Source organism: Plectropomus leopardus, chromosome 13 (genome assembly GCF_008729295.1).
Source record: "Plectropomus leopardus isolate mb chromosome 13, YSFRI_Pleo_2.0, whole genome shotgun sequence".
Classification (NCBI taxonomy): Eukaryota; Metazoa; Chordata; class Actinopteri; order Perciformes; family Serranidae; genus Plectropomus; species Plectropomus leopardus.
In genome coordinates, this window is record NC_056475.1 from 1,448,143 (window position 1) to 1,466,354 (window position 18,212).

General features: G+C 41.4%; 1 protein-coding gene across 1 annotated transcript in view; it reads left to right on the forward strand.

Moving 5' to 3' along the window:
* Positions 1-17,845, forward strand: part of LOC121952416 (peripheral-type benzodiazepine receptor-associated protein 1) — a 96,166-nt gene extending 78,321 nt beyond the window's left edge. The window contains 15 exon segments of the mRNA XM_042499085.1: positions 134-610; positions 1,741-2,124; positions 3,011-3,166; positions 3,772-4,578; positions 6,500-6,593; positions 8,027-8,166; positions 8,908-9,076; positions 11,049-11,117; positions 12,911-12,958; positions 14,955-14,983; positions 14,985-15,095; positions 15,179-15,250; positions 15,965-15,988; positions 15,990-16,085; positions 17,351-17,845. Coding sequence (XP_042355019.1) covers positions 134-610; positions 1,741-2,124; positions 3,011-3,166; positions 3,772-4,578; positions 6,500-6,593; positions 8,027-8,166; positions 8,908-9,076; positions 11,049-11,117; positions 12,911-12,958; positions 14,955-14,983; positions 14,985-15,095; positions 15,179-15,250; positions 15,965-15,988; positions 15,990-16,085; positions 17,351-17,704 — 3,030 coding nt within the window. The 3' untranslated portion in view covers positions 17,705-17,845.
* The last annotated feature ends 367 nt before the right edge of the window (positions 17,846-18,212 follow it).

Genomic DNA, 18,212 nt, shown 5'->3' on the forward strand with positions numbered 1-18,212 from the left:
CTTTTTTGTCTTGGACGTGCCGGTTTAGCGACCAAAAAAGGCCACAAGTTGCTTTTGGCCCGTCAGACTGTGTTTCAAAGTCTCGCTGTTACCTGTGAGTTTTAAGACGTGTCCCCCTCGTCTCGTCTCCCAGGTGCTGGAGGTGTCTTCCCCGACAGCCGGCAGCGCCCTGCTGGGCCCCTCTCAGATGCAGTCCCTGCTGGCAGCTCAGGAGCTCACCGTCCGCACCATGTCCGCCCACGGGGAGTCCTGCGACTCTTTGCCAGTCAATGTGCCCTCCAAGCTGGCCGCCATCATGGCGGGTCCGGCTGTCGCCGCCCCAGTTGTGCCAGCCCTCCCCTGCCCCCCCGCGGGCGCCAGTAACCTGCCCTCCTCGCCGTCCTACGGGAACTCTGCTGCCAAAGTCTCCATGCTGCCCAGCGCTCTGCCGCCAGACTCAACCGTCTCCGGCCTCACAGCGGAGGCTGCTGCCAACTCCCCCCACGCCCTCCACCCCGACGCGCTCCTCGTACCTGCTTCGTACGTGAAGGCCTGGGCCAGCCCCGCCTCTGCTGCTGCCTTGGCTGTGTGTGAGGCCACGTTACCGGTCGCCTCCACCATCACTCCAGTGGTGAGCCTCACTCCTCTGTCCTCCTGCCGTTTTCAGACTCTTTGTTTTTCTACGTCAGAGGACACCAAACTTTGAGGGAGAGACGTGAGGCGAAGAAACCGCACAGAGTGAAGGGACAGGTGCATGCTGGTCTTAGTCAAGTCAGTTTTATTTAGAAAGTCCATCATCACAAATCACAGTTTGTCTCAGAGGGCTTCACAGCAGACGTCCTTAGACCCTCACATAGACTAAAGAAAAACTCCCCAAAAAAACCCTGTAACTGAGGGGAAAAATGGTAGAAACCTCAGGAAGAGCGACTGAGGAGGGATCGCTCTTCAGGACGGACAGACGAGATACAGATGCCGGAAAAAAACAGTTAAATTAAGATAGATGACAGAATGATGTTTTGCAAAGAGAGGGAGAGAAAGAGAGGAGAAACGCACAGCAACAATAATGGAAACAATCACATATAACACTAGAAACAGACATAAAATAATGTATTTGATAAGTAATCATTGATATTATTTATTACTTTTGTCATTTTTAAGTTAATATTTGTAGTTTGGCTGCTGATTTGAGCCACTTATCAAGGCGGTCAGCAGTTGGACAGAGGTTCCCCCAACCATAAAAAAAGTCTTAAAACACATTTAATCTTATTTTCTTTTTTATTTATTTTTTTAAGAACAGGGACAGTGCACATGATAAACATTTGCATGTAAAAATGCAAATGTTATGTTACCAAAAAAAATAGGAGAAATTCCTGGAAAACTATATTCATAATTGTTATAATTATATATTAGGGTTATAAGGTTACAGAAAAAATAGAAAAAGATATAAATGTAATCGTAAGTATCTTGTTTATATATTTAAAAAGTATGTAACAGAAGAAAAAAAACCAGGTCATTTTTCTCGTTTTGTTTTTTCCTTATTTTTTGTGTGCTTATTTTATCAGGTTATTTTCATGGATTTTCCTTTTTAATAATTTCTTGCTATTTTTTGGCCCATTTCTTGTTGAAGGGATAATTTGGGTTTTGAAGTTTTCTCAAAACGTTTTACTGATTTCTTGCTCATTTTTGGAGCCTCGTTGTCTTCTTCCCATGTTCTTGAAAATAAAAAGTTTCAAAGGGTTAATAAAATATTCTCCTCTTCAGGTGAGTGTGACCTCTCTGCCGACCTCAGCACCTCAGCAGTCTCCAGTAGCAGCACCAGCACTGGTACCAGTGTCACCAGTATCAGCAGCAGTGTTGGAGCAGCGCAGAGACACAGACAGTCCCGGGACGATCCGTCCTTTCCCGTCTCTCACAGAGTTCATCGAGGACTCCAGTGCCAAGCTCGGGACCCCCGAGCGCATCCCCACCCCGCCCAAAGCCCCCATCACGGACTTCCTCAACCCTCAGGACACGAACCTGCACCGACCCCCCAGCACCTCCCCGCTGGAGTCCGAGGCAGAGGAGGAGCTGGAGAACACGCGGCTGGTGTCCATCGAGGAGTTCTTGAGACAGGACCAGGACCCGGTGTTCTGCGGGAAGCAGCAGGTCAGACCCGAAAAGCTCTCTGAGCGGACCCCAAATCTCTCAGCTTCTAATCATTTAATCTATCAACGCAAGTTCCCAGGATTTTAGGATGTTTCTAAGACTCAAGGGCATTTCTACGATTTTAGGACATTTTTTTGGATTTTAGGACATTTCAAGAATTGTAGGATGGTTTTAGGATTTTAGGACTTTTCTTAGATTTTAGGATGTTTGTGGGATTTTAAGATATATTAAGGATTTCAGCACATTTCAAGAATTTCGGGATGTTTTTCGGATTTTAGGACTTTTCTAGGATTTTAGGACGTTTTTCTGACTTTGAGACGTTTCTAGGATTCCAAGATACTTATAGGAATTTAGGACGTTTCTAGGATTTTAGGACATATCGTAAACTTTATGATGGTTCAAGGATTTAAGAACGTTTCATGATTTGGGGGACATTTCTCAGATTTTAGGACATTTCTAGGATTTTAGGAGATATCTAGGATTGTAGTAAATTTATAAGACTGGGAATTTCTAGGATTCGAAGATATTTATAGGAATTTAGGACAAGAATCAAGAATCTTAGGATTGTTCTAGAATTTTAGGACGTTTTTAAGGATTGGGATTTTAGGACATTGGGACCTTATGGAGGACCTCTGTTGGGGGTGTGAGGGATCCTCCACTGGCACTTTTTTTGATAAACAAGCTCTATTTTGATGCTGTTTAATGCACTCTGTCACCTTATGGACACTAAAAGTACAAAATTCCCAGCACCTTATCGGGGCCAGATTTGACGCGAGGGCTACAAGATGAGTATCTCTGTTCCAGTAGGAACCCAAAACACAAGTATGAACCTATAAATGAGCCTGAAAGTCAGCAGTTTCATGATGTTGATGCCATTTTCTTGCAGAGTTACAGAGGAGGGCTGGTGGAGCCTCCCAGTGATTATCACGCAGACAACAGCCGCTCAGATCTGTCCGACATCCTGGAGGAGGAGGAGGAGGACCTTTACTCCGACCACCTCGGAGAAGCACAGGCCAGAGGCTACACGGTCGCAGCTAACAGGGTAAAGAAAACACCTTCAGATGCCAGTGAAATGTCCTTCTTTCCAGTTTGTCGCGTTAAGTCGTCTCTCTGTGTTTTGTTTTTGTTGGTGCTTGATTGATCCCACGATAATTTCTGTTTTTACTGTTTCTGGCTATGATAAATGGCGTATTTTTTGGTGTTTTTTAAAGAGATCTATTTGCTTAAAAATCACCAAAAATTGAAAAAAAAATTGCAGAGATTTTTCAGTAAAAATCGCCAACTTTTTAGCTCTAAATTCCCTAAAAAGATTTCAAGGAAAAAAAAAATTGTTGATTTTTATGTTCGAAAAAAAGGGAACATTTTATTTTTGAAATGAACCAAAAAATCTTTTAAGACAGAAAACATTTTTTTCTTTAATACTAGCCACATTTTTTTAAAGAGGTTTTTTTTTCTTTCAGTTTGTCCTGTGAAGTCGTCTCTCTGTGTTTCTTCTGTTTCATTTTTGTTGGTGCTCGATTGATTTCTTCCTCTTTCTTTTTTCTTTTTTTTTGCATGGCTCTTTGTTTTGTCCGCACTTCCTTTATTTTCTCTGATCGATGTCCCATCACACCCTCACTGCACGTTCTCGCTCGTGTGGCCGTGTAGTCACGCAAGTTGGAGACCCCCGACAGTGACGAGGAGGTCCTCGAGAGGATCCTAAAGTTGCCTCCTCAGCTTCCCCAAAACACGCAGCTGTTCAGCATCCCCGAGGTGACGGAGGAGGAGGACAGCAGCCAGGAGGAGCCGTTAACCCACCGCGGTCGGCCCCGGCCCGGCCTCCTCCGCCACAGAGACGCGGAACGCCTCCACCATCCCTCCCAGCATCACCCGCACGTCCCCCCCCACCATCACCACTTCAACAGACCTCTAACCAAAGAGCCTTTTCTCAGGCACGGACCCTCGCAGGTCAGGCCGAAGACGCAGCACAGGGTGCACTACGCAGACACGGTGGACACCATCAGTTACCCCGAGGAGGCGGACATGTGTTCGTACGGGGGTCCCGGCGGCAGGCGGCCCTCGGCCCGCTGTCCCCCCCAGCTGACCCCCACCAGCAAAGCGCTGCTCAGAGGGCTAGGGGACCGCCTTAGGAGGGAGGCCATGCTCAGGAGTCAGATGGCTGTCGCCGCGGCAGCCAACCCCGGCTATGGTCTTACCCCGCCAAGACCCTACCCAGTCAGCAAAACGGTGCGCACGGTGAGGTCACCGATCAGTCGCGGGTTAGAGATCGACGTGGAGTACGGCACGGACGACAACGAGGAGCCGGCGGAGTACGCCGGGGGGGAGGTGGTGGTGGAGCAGATGAGCTCTGAGTGGTGGGTGGAGGCGGCGCAGGTGGAGCACAGCAGACCTCATCACCGCCGAGCGCTGAAGGCCGACCCGCCGGTAAACGCCGCAGCAGGCCGACTGCAACCTGTGTGTCACCCCTCCCCCTCCCCGTCGCTGTGTGGATCTAACCTCTGACCCCTTTAGTGGATATTAACTCCTCCTCCTCCTCCTCTTCCTCCTCCTCCGCTTAGTCAACCACAACATTGTCCATCATCATCGTCCCCGCAGTGGACAGAGGGAGGACGCTTTGTGGCATAATTTGCTGTTTTAAAAACAAAATATTCTTCATTGACAGTGTGTTATTCTGACCTCACATCAGGTGCTTTTCATTTCACTGAGGCAGACAAATCATTCGAGTTTTACCGCAGTTTGTCGTGGAATTGCGTTTCACAAGACTGTAATAATAACACATGAAATGTTCAACGACGTCCGGAAATTTAAAAAACTCCCCACGATGATTTCTGTTTTTACAGTTTCTGGCTGTGATAAATGGTGTCATTTTTTGGTGTTTTTTAAAGAAATTAATTTGCTTAAAAATCAACAAAAAGAAAAGAAAAAAGAAAAGAAAAGAAGAAAAATTTTCTATGACAAAAAAGTTTTTCTTTAAAAAGAAATTTTTTTCTTTTTAAAGATTTTTCAATAAAAAAACAACAAAAAATTTTAATGAAAAAAACTGAATCTCTAAAAATCGCTACGAAGATTTAAAGTAAAAATGTCTTTTTTTTTCTCTAAAAATTACAGATTTTTTTTTAAAAGCATTTTTTTATCTTTGCAATGAACCCAAAAATCTTTAAAGATGAAAAAGCATTTTTTTTCTTTCATTCATTCATTCATCGAAATCTTTTGGTAAAAATGTGTATGAACCTTGTCTGACATTTGGACGTGCGACGGTGAAATTGCTTGAAAAGTCGTTAAGCGTCAGGACGGTGTTTGTTAATTTGCCAAGACGCAGCTAGAAAGTAGTTTAAACCAGTTCATCATCACCCAGCGGCCTCAGACGTGTAATCTGTATCAGATTCTGCAGCAGCTGACTCCGTCCTCCCTCTGTCTGACTGCACTTCCTGTCGCACTCACGCTCTCTGCAGCTCAGAAACCACTCGGCTCGAGTCTTTAACTCGAGTCTTTAACTCGTCAGCGCTGACTCGTCCTGCTTCAGCTCACCGCGGATCCTTTAGACAAACACAACGGTGCAAAGAAAGAGCACGTTTACGCTGAAACAGCAGCAGAGATACTCAGCTGGCTTTGACTGGGGCCACTTTTGCCTTTGATTTTAGGACATTTCTGGGATTGTCTTCAAATTTTAGGTTATTTCTGGGGTTTCAGGATGTTTCTGGTATTTTAGAAAGTTTCTCAGATTCAAGGACCTTAGTTTCTAGGATTTAGGCACGTTTCCAAGATTTTAGGACCTTTCTCTCATTTTAGAACATTTCTAGTATTTTGGGATGTTTCTTCAATTTGAGGATGTTTCTAGGATTTCAGGACATTTCTTTGATTTTAAGGTAGTTTCTACAACTTCTAGGACATTTCAAAGATTTTACAGCGTTTCTGTGATTTTAGGACACTTCTGAGAATTTAGGACATGTCTCTGATTTGAGGATGTATCTAGGATTTTAGGACTTTTCCGTGATTTTAAGACATTTCTGGCATTATATTACGTTTTTAGCTTTCAAGAACTTTTTCTGGATTATTGGACATTTCTAGGATTTTAGGACATCAGGGTCTTGGCAGGTCTTTGAAGGTCTTTGAAGCTGTTTTGTGCACTCTGTGTACACTAAAAGTACAAAAACAATTCCCAGTATGAGTCACGTTATTTTTAATGTGACTTTAACAATAGTCAGGGGGCCACCCTGAACCCCATCCGGGGCCAGATTTGGCCCTCGCTGTAAGTTGAGTATCGCTGCATTAGAAAAGTTTCTACCAAAACAACCGTGAGATGAAGATTACTGAATATTGCTCCTCCTCAGTGGTGATTGTGTTTTGTTTTTTTCTTTTTCTGTATGTGGAGCAGGAGCCCGGCCAGATCCCTCCAGCCGAGGCCGGTCCGTCGTGGGGGGCGCAGGCTGAGCTCTCGTCCAAACCAGCGCAGAGCAGGCAACCGAAAGGTCAGAGACCCCTTCCTCTTTCCTGTCCTCCGTCTCCTCATGTCCCTCCCTACAGTCTGGATGCTGACACACCTGTGCTCTCTGCTGGCAGGCCTCCCCCTCGCTCACATGATGGCACTCAGATTAGCACCTTGTGTTGGGAGGGGGGGAGGGGGAGGTGCGGCGAATAAGTGGGAGAGAGCGCGCTAAGCTGAGAACCGGCTTAACTCAAAGTGGCTTGTCATGACAGGAGGAAGTGACAGACATTAAAATAGTAACCTCGATTAGCCAGCAAAGAAACGGCCTTCCTCCCTCTGCGCGTCTTCCCTCATTCTTCTTCTTTTCTTCTCAGTCTTGCAGTAAACTTGAGTTTTTCTGCTTTCACACACAGATGCACCCACGTGCACGCAGATAGAGGAAGGGAGCACGGAGAAGTTGCGTCCTTTCTACTCGAAAATCAGTGAGGATGTGAAAGTGTGCGAGTCGTCGGCCCGTGACTCTTGCCACAGATGGGCTGATTCTCCCTAATGAGATAGAGAACGTGTCTTTAAGTCTCGCTCCTGAAATGTGTCGCTCGCCGTCAAACAGACTTTAATGCTTTTAGCCACGCCGGTGTCATAGGTCACCGTGTCAAATCACAGGCTGCTTCTTTGGACCCTTTTTGAGTATGTTCCTGTTTGCATGTTTGCTGTGAGCGACAGCCGCAGGTTTCGGATCAGAGAGTGGGTGTTTCCTCATGATCATGAACGAGCGCACGTTTGTCAAACGGCTCACACAGCTTAGGATCAGTGCTTTAGCTTGATTACCTCTTTTAAGGACATGCCTGCGCTGGGAGAACGCGCTTCATAGCAGCGCTGCAGTTGGCGGGAGGAGGGGCGAGGTGGGGGAGGGGCACGCTGGCGGTGCTATTTGCAGAAGTCAGTGCAGGCGATGCACGGCTGGTGTGCAGAGCGAGTGCAGAGCGAGTGCAGAGCAGTAGTGAGGAAGAATGAATTGTATTTACATTGTATAAAGACAAGGTTTTCAAATAAATTGCATGAAAACAAAAGCTTATTCAAATTTTGCATGAATTGAAAAAAAGGGATTCAGGGTTGAATGTTGTGTGTCACTTTTCTTGTGCTGCTGCAGCAATTTTTTTTTCAAAAACACTTTAAAAAGACTGTAAGAAACTTGGGTCAGAAACAGATTTAGAAAAAAGCAAGGACAATTTTTCTACAGAACTTTAATCATAATTTTCATAATGATATATTGAAAATTAGTTCACATAATAATAAAATAATTCTAATAATTATTATTGTTGTTGTTGTTATAATAAGCTGTAGGTGCCCTGCACACAAACAGATATGATGACCGTGTGTGTGTGTGTGTGGGGGTGTGTGTGTGTGTGTGTGTGTGTGTGTGTGTGTGTGTGTGTGTGTGTGTGTGTGTGTGTGTGTGTGTGTGTGTGTGTGCAGGTGTTGACTCACCAAAGATGAGGGGAGACAGTGACATCCGAATCTTCGTGGCCCTCTTCCCGTACGATCCCGTCACCATGTCCCCCAATCCTGATGCTGCCGAGGAGGAGCTGCCGTTCACGGAGGGACAGATCATCAAAGTATGTTTCCCTCGGCTCACACACACGCACACACGCACACACGCACACACACACACACATTAATGACCGCTTTATTCAAAACATCCCTGATCACATTATCAGGCCTGGAAAAATCATTGAAAGTTCTGATAAAACAACAGAATGTGTTGTGTGTACTAAATTACACACATTAACGTAACATAACAAATGTATTTATTTTCTGTAGCTGACGATGTCACACAGCTCTAATATGCGCCGACGTTTGACAGCGTTTTGGTTATGATTTGTTTTTGTTTATCGTGTACGTTTCTTCATTTTCTCGTTGTTTTCTGTCTAATTTATTCAGCACTTTTAGCTTCGGCGGAGGGGCATACAGACTTTAAATGGCTGTATTTTGTTTTGTTTTTTTACCACTTATTATAAAAGAAAAGAGGTCTGCATGTTTGGAAGGCTAATTTTTTGTTTCTTTTTTTTTAAAAGTACAAACATTTTTTTTTTTAATTTTTGGTGATTATTTTTAGAAAACAAACATTTTTGGATTTTGTTTTTGTTTTCTTTCTTAATTTTTTTTTTTACATTTTTGGAAGAATTTTTTTAGAAAACTTAAAATATTTGTTGGGTTTTTTTCGGAAAGGCATATTTCCATGAAAAGTCATGAAAAAGTTTTGAAATTGTGTCCATGACAACGTGTGGGAGTCCTTTACACCGTGCACTGCGTACAGCGGTCCTCTCATGGGTCATTTTGGAATCTGTTCTCTGCAGGTTTACGGAGATAAAGACGCGGACGGGTTCTACCGAGGAGAGTGTGCCGGTCACCTGGGCTACGTGCCGTGCAACATGGTGTCTGAGATCCAGGTGGAGGACGAGGACACCCGGCAGCAGCTCCTGCAGCAGGGCTTCCTGTCCACGGCCGCCTCCATGGAGAAGATCGGTAGGTGACGACGAAAAGAGCGTTCGGTTCAGATCTTAATTATTTTCTGTTGCAGCTGAAAATGAGAACCTTTGGACTCCCACAGGTGTAAAATATGAATGTTTGACTCATAATATCACCGCTGTTCATGTTGAAGTGGGAAGTGAAAATAGCAGCACAGAGTGACGAAGCCAGACCTGAAAAAAACATCTTTTTACTCAGTTTTCTGTTCAGATTGTCCTGCTGCGTAAAGAGGCGCGCTGTCGTATCTTTGTCTGCAGTTAAAAGCTTCTTTTGCACATGACGACATATATCAACGTGCTTTTCACACGGAGGCCGTTCAGCATGGAGCCAACGACCGCCAACTCTGCACAGATGCACTGTTTGCTCTGTTTCCGGCTGTTTCCGGCTGTTTCCGGCTGTTTCCGGCTGTTTACGCTGTTTCAATTGATCAAATGTGGAAAAAGCAAGATGAGAAGAAAAAAAACTCAGAAAAAAAAATGCAGAAAAATTGGATCAAAACCTCCGTCTTGAAGATCCAGTGTGCAGGAATAACAAATTTATGAATTTTACAAATTTACAAAAACTTTATTGTCCACAAATATGGAAATTTGCCTTCAGTTTCTCCATAAATAAACAGAAATGCCCTAAGAACATAAAAACATCAAATAAAAAATGTATAAAGTATAAAGTAGGCCTCAGTGATACACATTCGCACAGAAATGATTTAAAATAAATAAATATTAATGTAGAATTCTCATGCCATGCAAACATTTTGGGGTATATTTTGTCTAAAATACAATGTTATAATTAGAAGTATTTTTTAGTATATTTTTCTTCAGTGTATAATCACCTGAAGAACCCCCCACAGAGGTCCTACATAAGACCCTAATGTCCTAAAATCCTAAAATGTCCATAAATCAGAGAAATGTGCTCAAATTAAAAACAAAACAAGTCAAATCCATAGAGCTCGCTTTAAATCCTAGAAAAGTTGTAAAATCCTAGAAATGCCAAAAAATACTAAAATGTCTAGAAATGCTAATCATGTTCTAAATTCTTTTTTTAAAGTCATATATGTTTAAAAAAAAAAAAAAAAAAAAAAAGCTATCATATAGTAATGAAAAAAAGAGTTTTAAAAGAACATTTTTAAAAAAAAAAAATCATAAAAAATTTGAACAAAAAAAATTGCTTTTTTTTCTTTAAAAATGTTCAATTTTTTTTTTTTTTTTTTTTAAATGGCCATACTTTTTAAAAGAAGTTTATTTGATAAAGATGTGTTGATTGGACATTTAAAATCGCCACATTGTAACATCCTGGAGGAGCCGTGAAGTCCTCCGGATGTATTTTTGGAGGTCTGCAGGTTGTTAGGAAATGGTCTTTCCTTAATTTCTTAATTTTGCCTGCAGGCTCCTCCGAACCTTTTCTGGAGTTGATGCACTCATCACTTCCTGCCCTCTGTTTGAATTTGTGTCGTAAAAGTCACGTGTTTGCAAAGAAGCTTTTAGGGAAAAAGCGAAAGCAGTGTTTTTTCAGATGAGAGAAGTAAAACCTCCCGGTGGCCTGCTGACCTTTTACCCAGCAGGACGACCAAACCGGATTTCAGCTGAACTAAATTAAATCAGACTCCGTTTTTTAAAGATTTTCTGGCTTTTTTTTCGCTGTGTTGCTATTCAGGAAAAGAGAACCATCTCGTCTCAGGGCGTTTTCCCGCAGGTGTCTGTAAACAGAAAGTCAAAGTGTTCGCCGACACTTTGCTTCTTGTTTCCTGCTCTCTGCCGCGAGCGGCGTCTGCAGATGGTTTAACCCTTTCACTTCCACTTCTGATCTGGCTGCTGCTGTGTCCCGCTGCTCACCGGTTGTCATTTTTAAATTTGCTCCTCACTGGCTTTTCATTGTCTCCTCTGTCTGGTCTGCTTCTCTCAACGTTTGCACCTCTGTGTTTCTTTTTTGTTTTATTTTGGTTTCATTGTTTCCTTTCTAAAACTCCATAAAGGCACTCGCACACACGCACAGCTTCCCCGTCGCCCTGTTCCACCGCTGAAACCGAGACGATCCAAGAAAGGTGTGTCTCGCTGCAGAATGCAGCTTCCCGCCTGTCCCTCTGTCTCTGTCTCTCTCTGTCCCTCTGTCTCTGTCTCTCTCTGTCCCTCTGTCTCTCTCTGCCTCTGTCTCTCTCTGTCCCTCTGTCTCTGTCTCTCTCTGTCCCTCTGTCTCTCTCTGCTCTGTCTCTCTCTGTCTCTGTCTCTCTCTCTCTCTCTCTGTCTCTCTGTCTCTCTCTCTCTCTCTCTCTCTCTGTCTCTGTCTCTGTCTCTCTCTCTGTCTCTGTCTCTGTCTCTGTCTCTGTCTCTCTCTCTCTCTCTCTCTCTGTCTCTGTCTCTCTCTGTCTCTCTCTCTCTCTCTCTCTCCTCTCTGTCTCTCTCTGTCTCTCTCTCTGTCTCTCTCTCTCTGTCTCTCTGTCTCTGTCTCTCTCTCTCTCCCTCTGTCTCTGTCTCTCTGTCTCTTCTCTCTCTCTCTCTCTCTGGTTTGCTTCTGTCTCTTTCACTCTTTGAGTCTCTGCTGCTTCTCTCTGAGCGAGCGGGGGGATTTTTAGAGTCAGAAAGTTTCCCGGCAGGCTGATGAAATCTCAGCAGTGTGAATAATCTCTGAAGTGAGTTTTATTCTGACTAAACTTTCACCTTTTAATTTGTCAGTAACATTTTCACTGATGGTCATTTCACACCAGCTCACCCAGAACTCCCACTTCATGCTGCTCTGAAACAAACACGTATTATATTTAAAATCTTTAATTTTGGGGTGAGTGGTGGCTCAATATACAGGTTAAATCCTCTGCCGCTCTCCGCGGCCGCGGGTTCGATTCCAGCCTTGGCTTTTTGCAGCATGTCGCCCCCTCTTTCTGTCTCCCCCTTTCACGCTCAATTAAAGGCAATAAAGCCCAAAAAATAAGCTGTAAAAAAAGAAAAGGAAATTCTAATCCTGTTTTGAATTTTTTTTTTTTAAATAAAAAAATCATATATATATATATATTATATATATATATATATATATATATATATATATATATATATATATATATATAAAAATAAATGAATACATTTTTGAAAAAAAGAAAAAATAAATGATGTATTAATGTTATAGAACAATAAGAAGAATAATATCTACTAAATCTTTTTACACTGGATGCAGAAGCGTGACGAGCGTTGCCGCGCTCCCAAACTCGCAGGAAAACACACTAATAATCTGCTATTAAGGATTTAAAGGATTTATTTTGAGCGTTCGTCATGAACAACCTGGAAAAGTTGTGGAATTTGCAAATAGCAATTTTCATGTCTGGAAAAGTTTTGGAAAATGAAATATCTCTTTACTTTAGTAAATGTATATCTTTCATTATGTTTTATATTTTATCGCCCTGTAAAGGTCTTTGAAGTGCTCTGGTTTATTAGACCCGCCACTAATCTGGTGGAAAATAAGTTTAAAATAATGAAATTTAATCCCAGTCCCATAAATTGTTTGCATTAATGTTTTTGAGAAAATCGACAACAAAAACAGGGAAAAAGTTCTTCATTGTGAGTCGGCCTGAAATGACCCAAAATATTAACATACGCGAGTCAGTCCTGTCAGCTTTCAAACATCGCAGCAGATTATCGCTCACCGATTGATAACAAACGTCCTTTTTTTGTCGTTATTCTGCTGCGATGTCCCATCTGCATTACATGAGGGACTGTAGTTCACTCGCTGAGACATTCGTCCCCTCTGACGTCCGTCTCTGTGTGAGACGCGTCAGACGGGATTGCAGTTTGTGTGTCGCTCTCTGCTCATCGTGTTTATGCTTTTTTTCCCGTACGTCGTCTCTTGCAGTGGAGTCTGCGGCACTCTGGGAGGAGAGCGTAGACTCCTCCAGTCCAGGTTTGTGGTTTGACTCCTCTGTCCTCACCTGCATGATCAGACGGCCGTGTCCGCGTCCACCGGAGGACGGCATGTCTTTACTGTGTTTTAAACATTCATTTTTTACCTTTTTTTTATGGTTGGACTGCTGAGAACACAGAGACTCACCGACATTCATCCTCATGAAGGGACTGTTTGATTATTTTAGGGTTTACTGAAGAATTTGACCTTTTTAAAACCCTAAATTAACCCTTTGAAACCTGGAGCGACATCACTTTTCTTGTGTTGTTTTCAAAAGTATTTAAATCTTAGCAAGTTGTATAAAATTGTGTGATTTTTCTCAAAAACATGAAGGAAAAAAAGGCAATGAGCAACTTGGCAATTGCAAGAAATTAGTAGATTTAGAAAATTATTTTTTAAAAAGGGAGGAAAAAAAATATACTAATAATCATCATAATTAGATATTAAATATTTAATTATGTCGTAGAATTATTAATTTTTTAAGCACTTTTTCCAGGTCTTTTTTTATTTATCTGTTTATTTATTTTGATTTTTAAGTAATTTACAGCTAATTTTCTAGTACTTTTTACTAATTTCTCGCTAATTTTTGGGTCATTTTTTCTTTTATGCTTCCCATGTTTTTGAAAGAAATCAAACCAATTTGTTCTGGTTTCAAAGGCTTTAAGGAAAAAATGTTTCCAAACGTTCCCCGCTACCAATGTAAAGCGTCAAATCTAACGTCGACATGTTCAGCTCTTCATTTTTTCCCAGTTATAAAAGTCAAACAGTCTCCTAACTTTCATTTCACAGTTCATCATCTCACCTGAAACTCATCTGTCGTCTCCATTTCACAGATTTCTCCACTAACCTGCCGTTTGTGTTTTTGCTTTCACCTGTTTGTCTGCACTCGTTTGGTTTTTCCTCAGCGCAGCACGACGCTGCAGACACGGCGAGCTGCACGCTGCACGTTTCCCGCCGCTAATTATCAGACTGTAACTCCGAGATATTAAACCTGATCGTCTCAGGCCAGTCCCATTCACGTGTCAAGGATTTTAGGACGTTTTCAGGATTTTAGGACGTTTTTTGGACTAAACGACAGTGCTAGGATTTGAGGACATTCAGAGGATTTTAGGAAGTTTGGAGGATTTAAGACATTTTGAGGATTTTTGCATGTTTTTAGGATTTTAGGACATTTCTTGTATTTAGGATTTTTCTTGGATTTTAGGATATTTCCAAGATTTTAGGATGTTTGGAAGATGTTTTGATGATTTTGAGGATTTTAGGATGTTTGGAAGATGTTTTGATGATTTTGAGGATTTTAGGATGTTTGGAGGATTTTTAGGATGTTTGGAGGATTTAAGACATTTTGAGGATTTTTGCATGTTTTCAGCATTTTAGGACATTAATTATATTTAGGATTTTTCTCGGATTTTAGGATGTTTAGAAGATGTTTTGATGATTTTGAGGATTTGAGGATGTTTCCAAGATTTTAGGAGGATTTGAGGATTTTAGGAAGTTTGGAGGATTTAAAAACATTTTGAGGATTTCAGCATGTTTTCAGGATTTTAGGACATCTCTAAAATTTTATGACGTTTTTAAGATTTTATGATTTTTCTAAGATTTTATCACTTTTTAGGATTTGAAGGACATTATTTTAGATTTCAGGGCATTTTGAGGATTAAACCCTATTTTTCGGATTTTGAAATGTTTTTTTGGATTTCAGCATGTTTTAGGATTTTTTTTCTGCGTTTCGGGGATTTTGGGACATCATTCCTCTGCAGGAAGTTCTTTGCTGCATTGTTTTTGATTAAAAAGCTGTTTTGATGCTGTTTTATTGACTCTGGCGCCGTCTTTATACTAAAAGGACAGAAACAGTTCTCACTGTCAGTCACTTTATTCTTATTATGGATCAGAAAATGTTTGGGGGGGCACGCTGCATCCTGTCAGGGGCCAGATCTGGTCGTCAGTTTAATGTCCCTGCTGTAACTGTTTGATCCTCTCTCCGTTTGACTGACAGATCCCAGCCAGACTGCCCCCGCCCCCGCCCCCCCGCCGCCGCCCCTGCAGCAGTGTGGGGAACCCGGCCCCGGGAGCTCGCAGGATGGTCGCCATCTTTGATTATGATCCCCGAGAGAGCTCCCCGAACACCGACATCGAGGTCAGTCACATGCACGTGCGTCATATAACGTGTGTTTTTATATGTAGTGTTTTCTCATAATTTGACTTGTTTTTTGGGTTCAGGCTGAGCTGACCTTCAGTGCAGGAGACATCATTCACGTGTTTGGTGACATGGACGAAGACGGCTTCTTCTACGTGAGTGTCGGCTCTTTGTTTCAGAGCCGTCTGTCGATCACCTCTCCGGTGAAGTCGCGTGCTGGCTCTCGCTGGCGTGCAGTTATTCTTGTAATTTTATTTATTTTATTTTTTTTTGAACAATGTAAGTGCGGGGAAAAAGTTTTTTGTTTTCGTCAAACAGATTTAGATAAACAGAAATTATTTGAGTATATTTATTTATGTTGTGTTAAATTGTTTATTTGTTCTTGTACAAATTTATATTTTATGTATATATTTCAGCATTTATTTTTTATTTTATTTATTTTAATATTCATTTTGATATTTCTGTATTTTATAAATGTATTTATTTTTATTCATTATTTTTCTTCATTCATTTTAGCATCTTTATTTGTTCATTTCTGTATTCACTTATTTATTTATTTCTGTAATTTTCTATTTATTTGTTATAGCTACTTTATCATATTTGTTTGGTCATCACTGTATTTATTTAAACATTTATTTATTTAAACTTGAGTCTTGATCTGCAAATGTCTCATCTTGTCCTCAGTCTCAAAATATTCAGTTTCCTATAATGTAAGACCAAAAACAGCAGCAAATTCTTACATTCTCATTTTAAATGTTTTCACTTTAAATGTTACTTCAATGATTATTCAATTATTGAATGGCTGTTGATTGATTTTAACTGATAAAAAAAAGTTATGGATTTACAGTATCGTTGTCCTTTTCTTCCAGGGGGACTTGAATGGACACAGCGCGCTTGGTGCCGTCCAACTTCCTGCAGGTCCTCCCAGAGGACGCTCCGGCTCAGCCGCACTCTGCTCCGCCTGCACCTGAACCCAAAAAAGAATCACAGGTGGCTTCAATTTTTTACCTGTTTAACGTGGACTACAGTTTATGGAAGTGCAGGCGACGTCTTAACCTGCCGTCAAACATTATGTCTCATTTTCACAAATTACTGACATCAAAAAGTTCTTCTTTTTCTGTCATGTTTTTTCAGCGTCTTATTTTTCTCTTCTGTTTTTTAATTTGTCACGTTTCTGTCGCCCCTCCGTCTCCTGCATGACATGACCGTTTACAGAAGCAGAAACGAAGCGTTCACTTTGAGACGTGATTGTAAGTGTTTCTGAATAACAGCTCAGCGATCACTGGTAGTGTCCCCCGTCCACTCCCAGTTTATGTCCTCTTCCCTCCACCGTCCCTGTAGTTTACAGCGGATCCTGCACAGATGGTTTCAGTTCACCCGAACACGAGTCAGAAAGTCTCAGATGCTCCGCCTCCTCCTCTGTGTTTGTTCTGTGGACTATCATTTAAGTCTGATTAAACATTAATACATTAATATCCCAATGAAATAAATCCTGAAATAAATAAATTAGACAGCAAATAGATAAATATATAGATAAATGTCAATTTACATATATAAATAAGTCAGCTTTAATATTACACGCACTAGTATCACTGCCCACAAAATGAGCTTTCAGCTATAAAAAATATTGCACATTAATATTATTTTCCACTTCTATTAATCATAAAGAGCAAATATTCATTTATTTTCAGAATTTTAAACCCTTTAAATGCCATATTTTTTTGTCACTATGTTTTTTTTAGATGAAAAAAAAAACCCACAAAAAATAATTTATGATCAACATATAAAGTCGATCATTATTATTATTAATAATATTATTTTATTTATTTATTTTTCTTGGATAATCACAGCCTGTAAATAAAGTTGCTAGATCTGTCCTTTGAATCAATACATTTAATAATAATAAATAATAATAATTTTTCCCTGAAATAACTGCAACTAGTCCTTTGAAAAACATCCTTTTTAAACGAAAACCAATTTTTATTTATTGAACTATCATTTATATATTTATATTCACATTTATTTATATATTTTTTTTCCTAATTTATTTATTTCATGATTTATTTCATAGCCTTATTTATGTATTTATTCTTTTATTGATTTTTAAATTCATTTTTGTTTATTTGTTCAATATTGACTTAAACAGTATTCCATATAACTTTGTTTCCTGTGCTGTTATAATTTTAGGCATATCCAAGCTTTAAATATTCTTAAATATATTTTCCACGCTCATCATAAAAACTCTTCCTCTGAAGGACACCTGGACGTCTTCTGCGGAGACACGAGACGCCTCGACCCTCGAAGAGGCTTTGCGTCGCCAAACAGAACCTCCCGCCCCGACAGAGCGCGCAGAGCTGCCGCCCAAACTGGAAACCGCTGCAGGCCTCGCGTCACACCTGGACCCTGCTGCTGCAGCTCCGGCTCCGGCTCCGGATCCAGGTCCAGGTCCAGGTCCAGGTCCAGGTCCAGCAGCAGAGGAGGCCTGCCGCTCCCCTCCAGCCGCCCCCCCGACACAGACGGACGGCTCTGCACAAGGCAAGAAGAAGAAGGGCTTTTTCTCCAAAGGCAAGAAGCTGTTCAGAAAGCTGGGATCCAGCAAGAAAGATTGAGAGTCGGGACGCCCGACTCCGAAAATACTCGCGTCACATTGAAAGCACTTTTTCTATCTTCACTGTTAGTCTCAGCTGGTTAGCGGCCATCAGGTCTAATAACTGATGCTTTAACTGCAAAAAATAATAATTATACGTTTGCCTTAGAGCACTGCTAGCTAGCAGCTGGAAAATTTAGATCAACACACCGCTTACAGCGTCACACGGGCATGACCAAGTGCATGTTGAAGTGTGCAGATATATTCTCTAAATACTACCTAATTAATCCAAGTGTTTGCAAAATTTTTCAACTCAGTAGAGGCTTTAATAACCTTTCGAAACCTGGATCGACATCAGTTTTTTTGTGCTGCTGGTTCAGACGCCTTTGACGAGTATTTAAACCTTTGAAACGAGAGCAAACTGGTGTGATTTCTCTCTCAAAAACATGGAAAAAAGGTCACGAAATACTCTAAGAAATGAAATGTTCCACAAACGGCGAGAAATTAGTGGATTTAGAAAAGTATTTCTA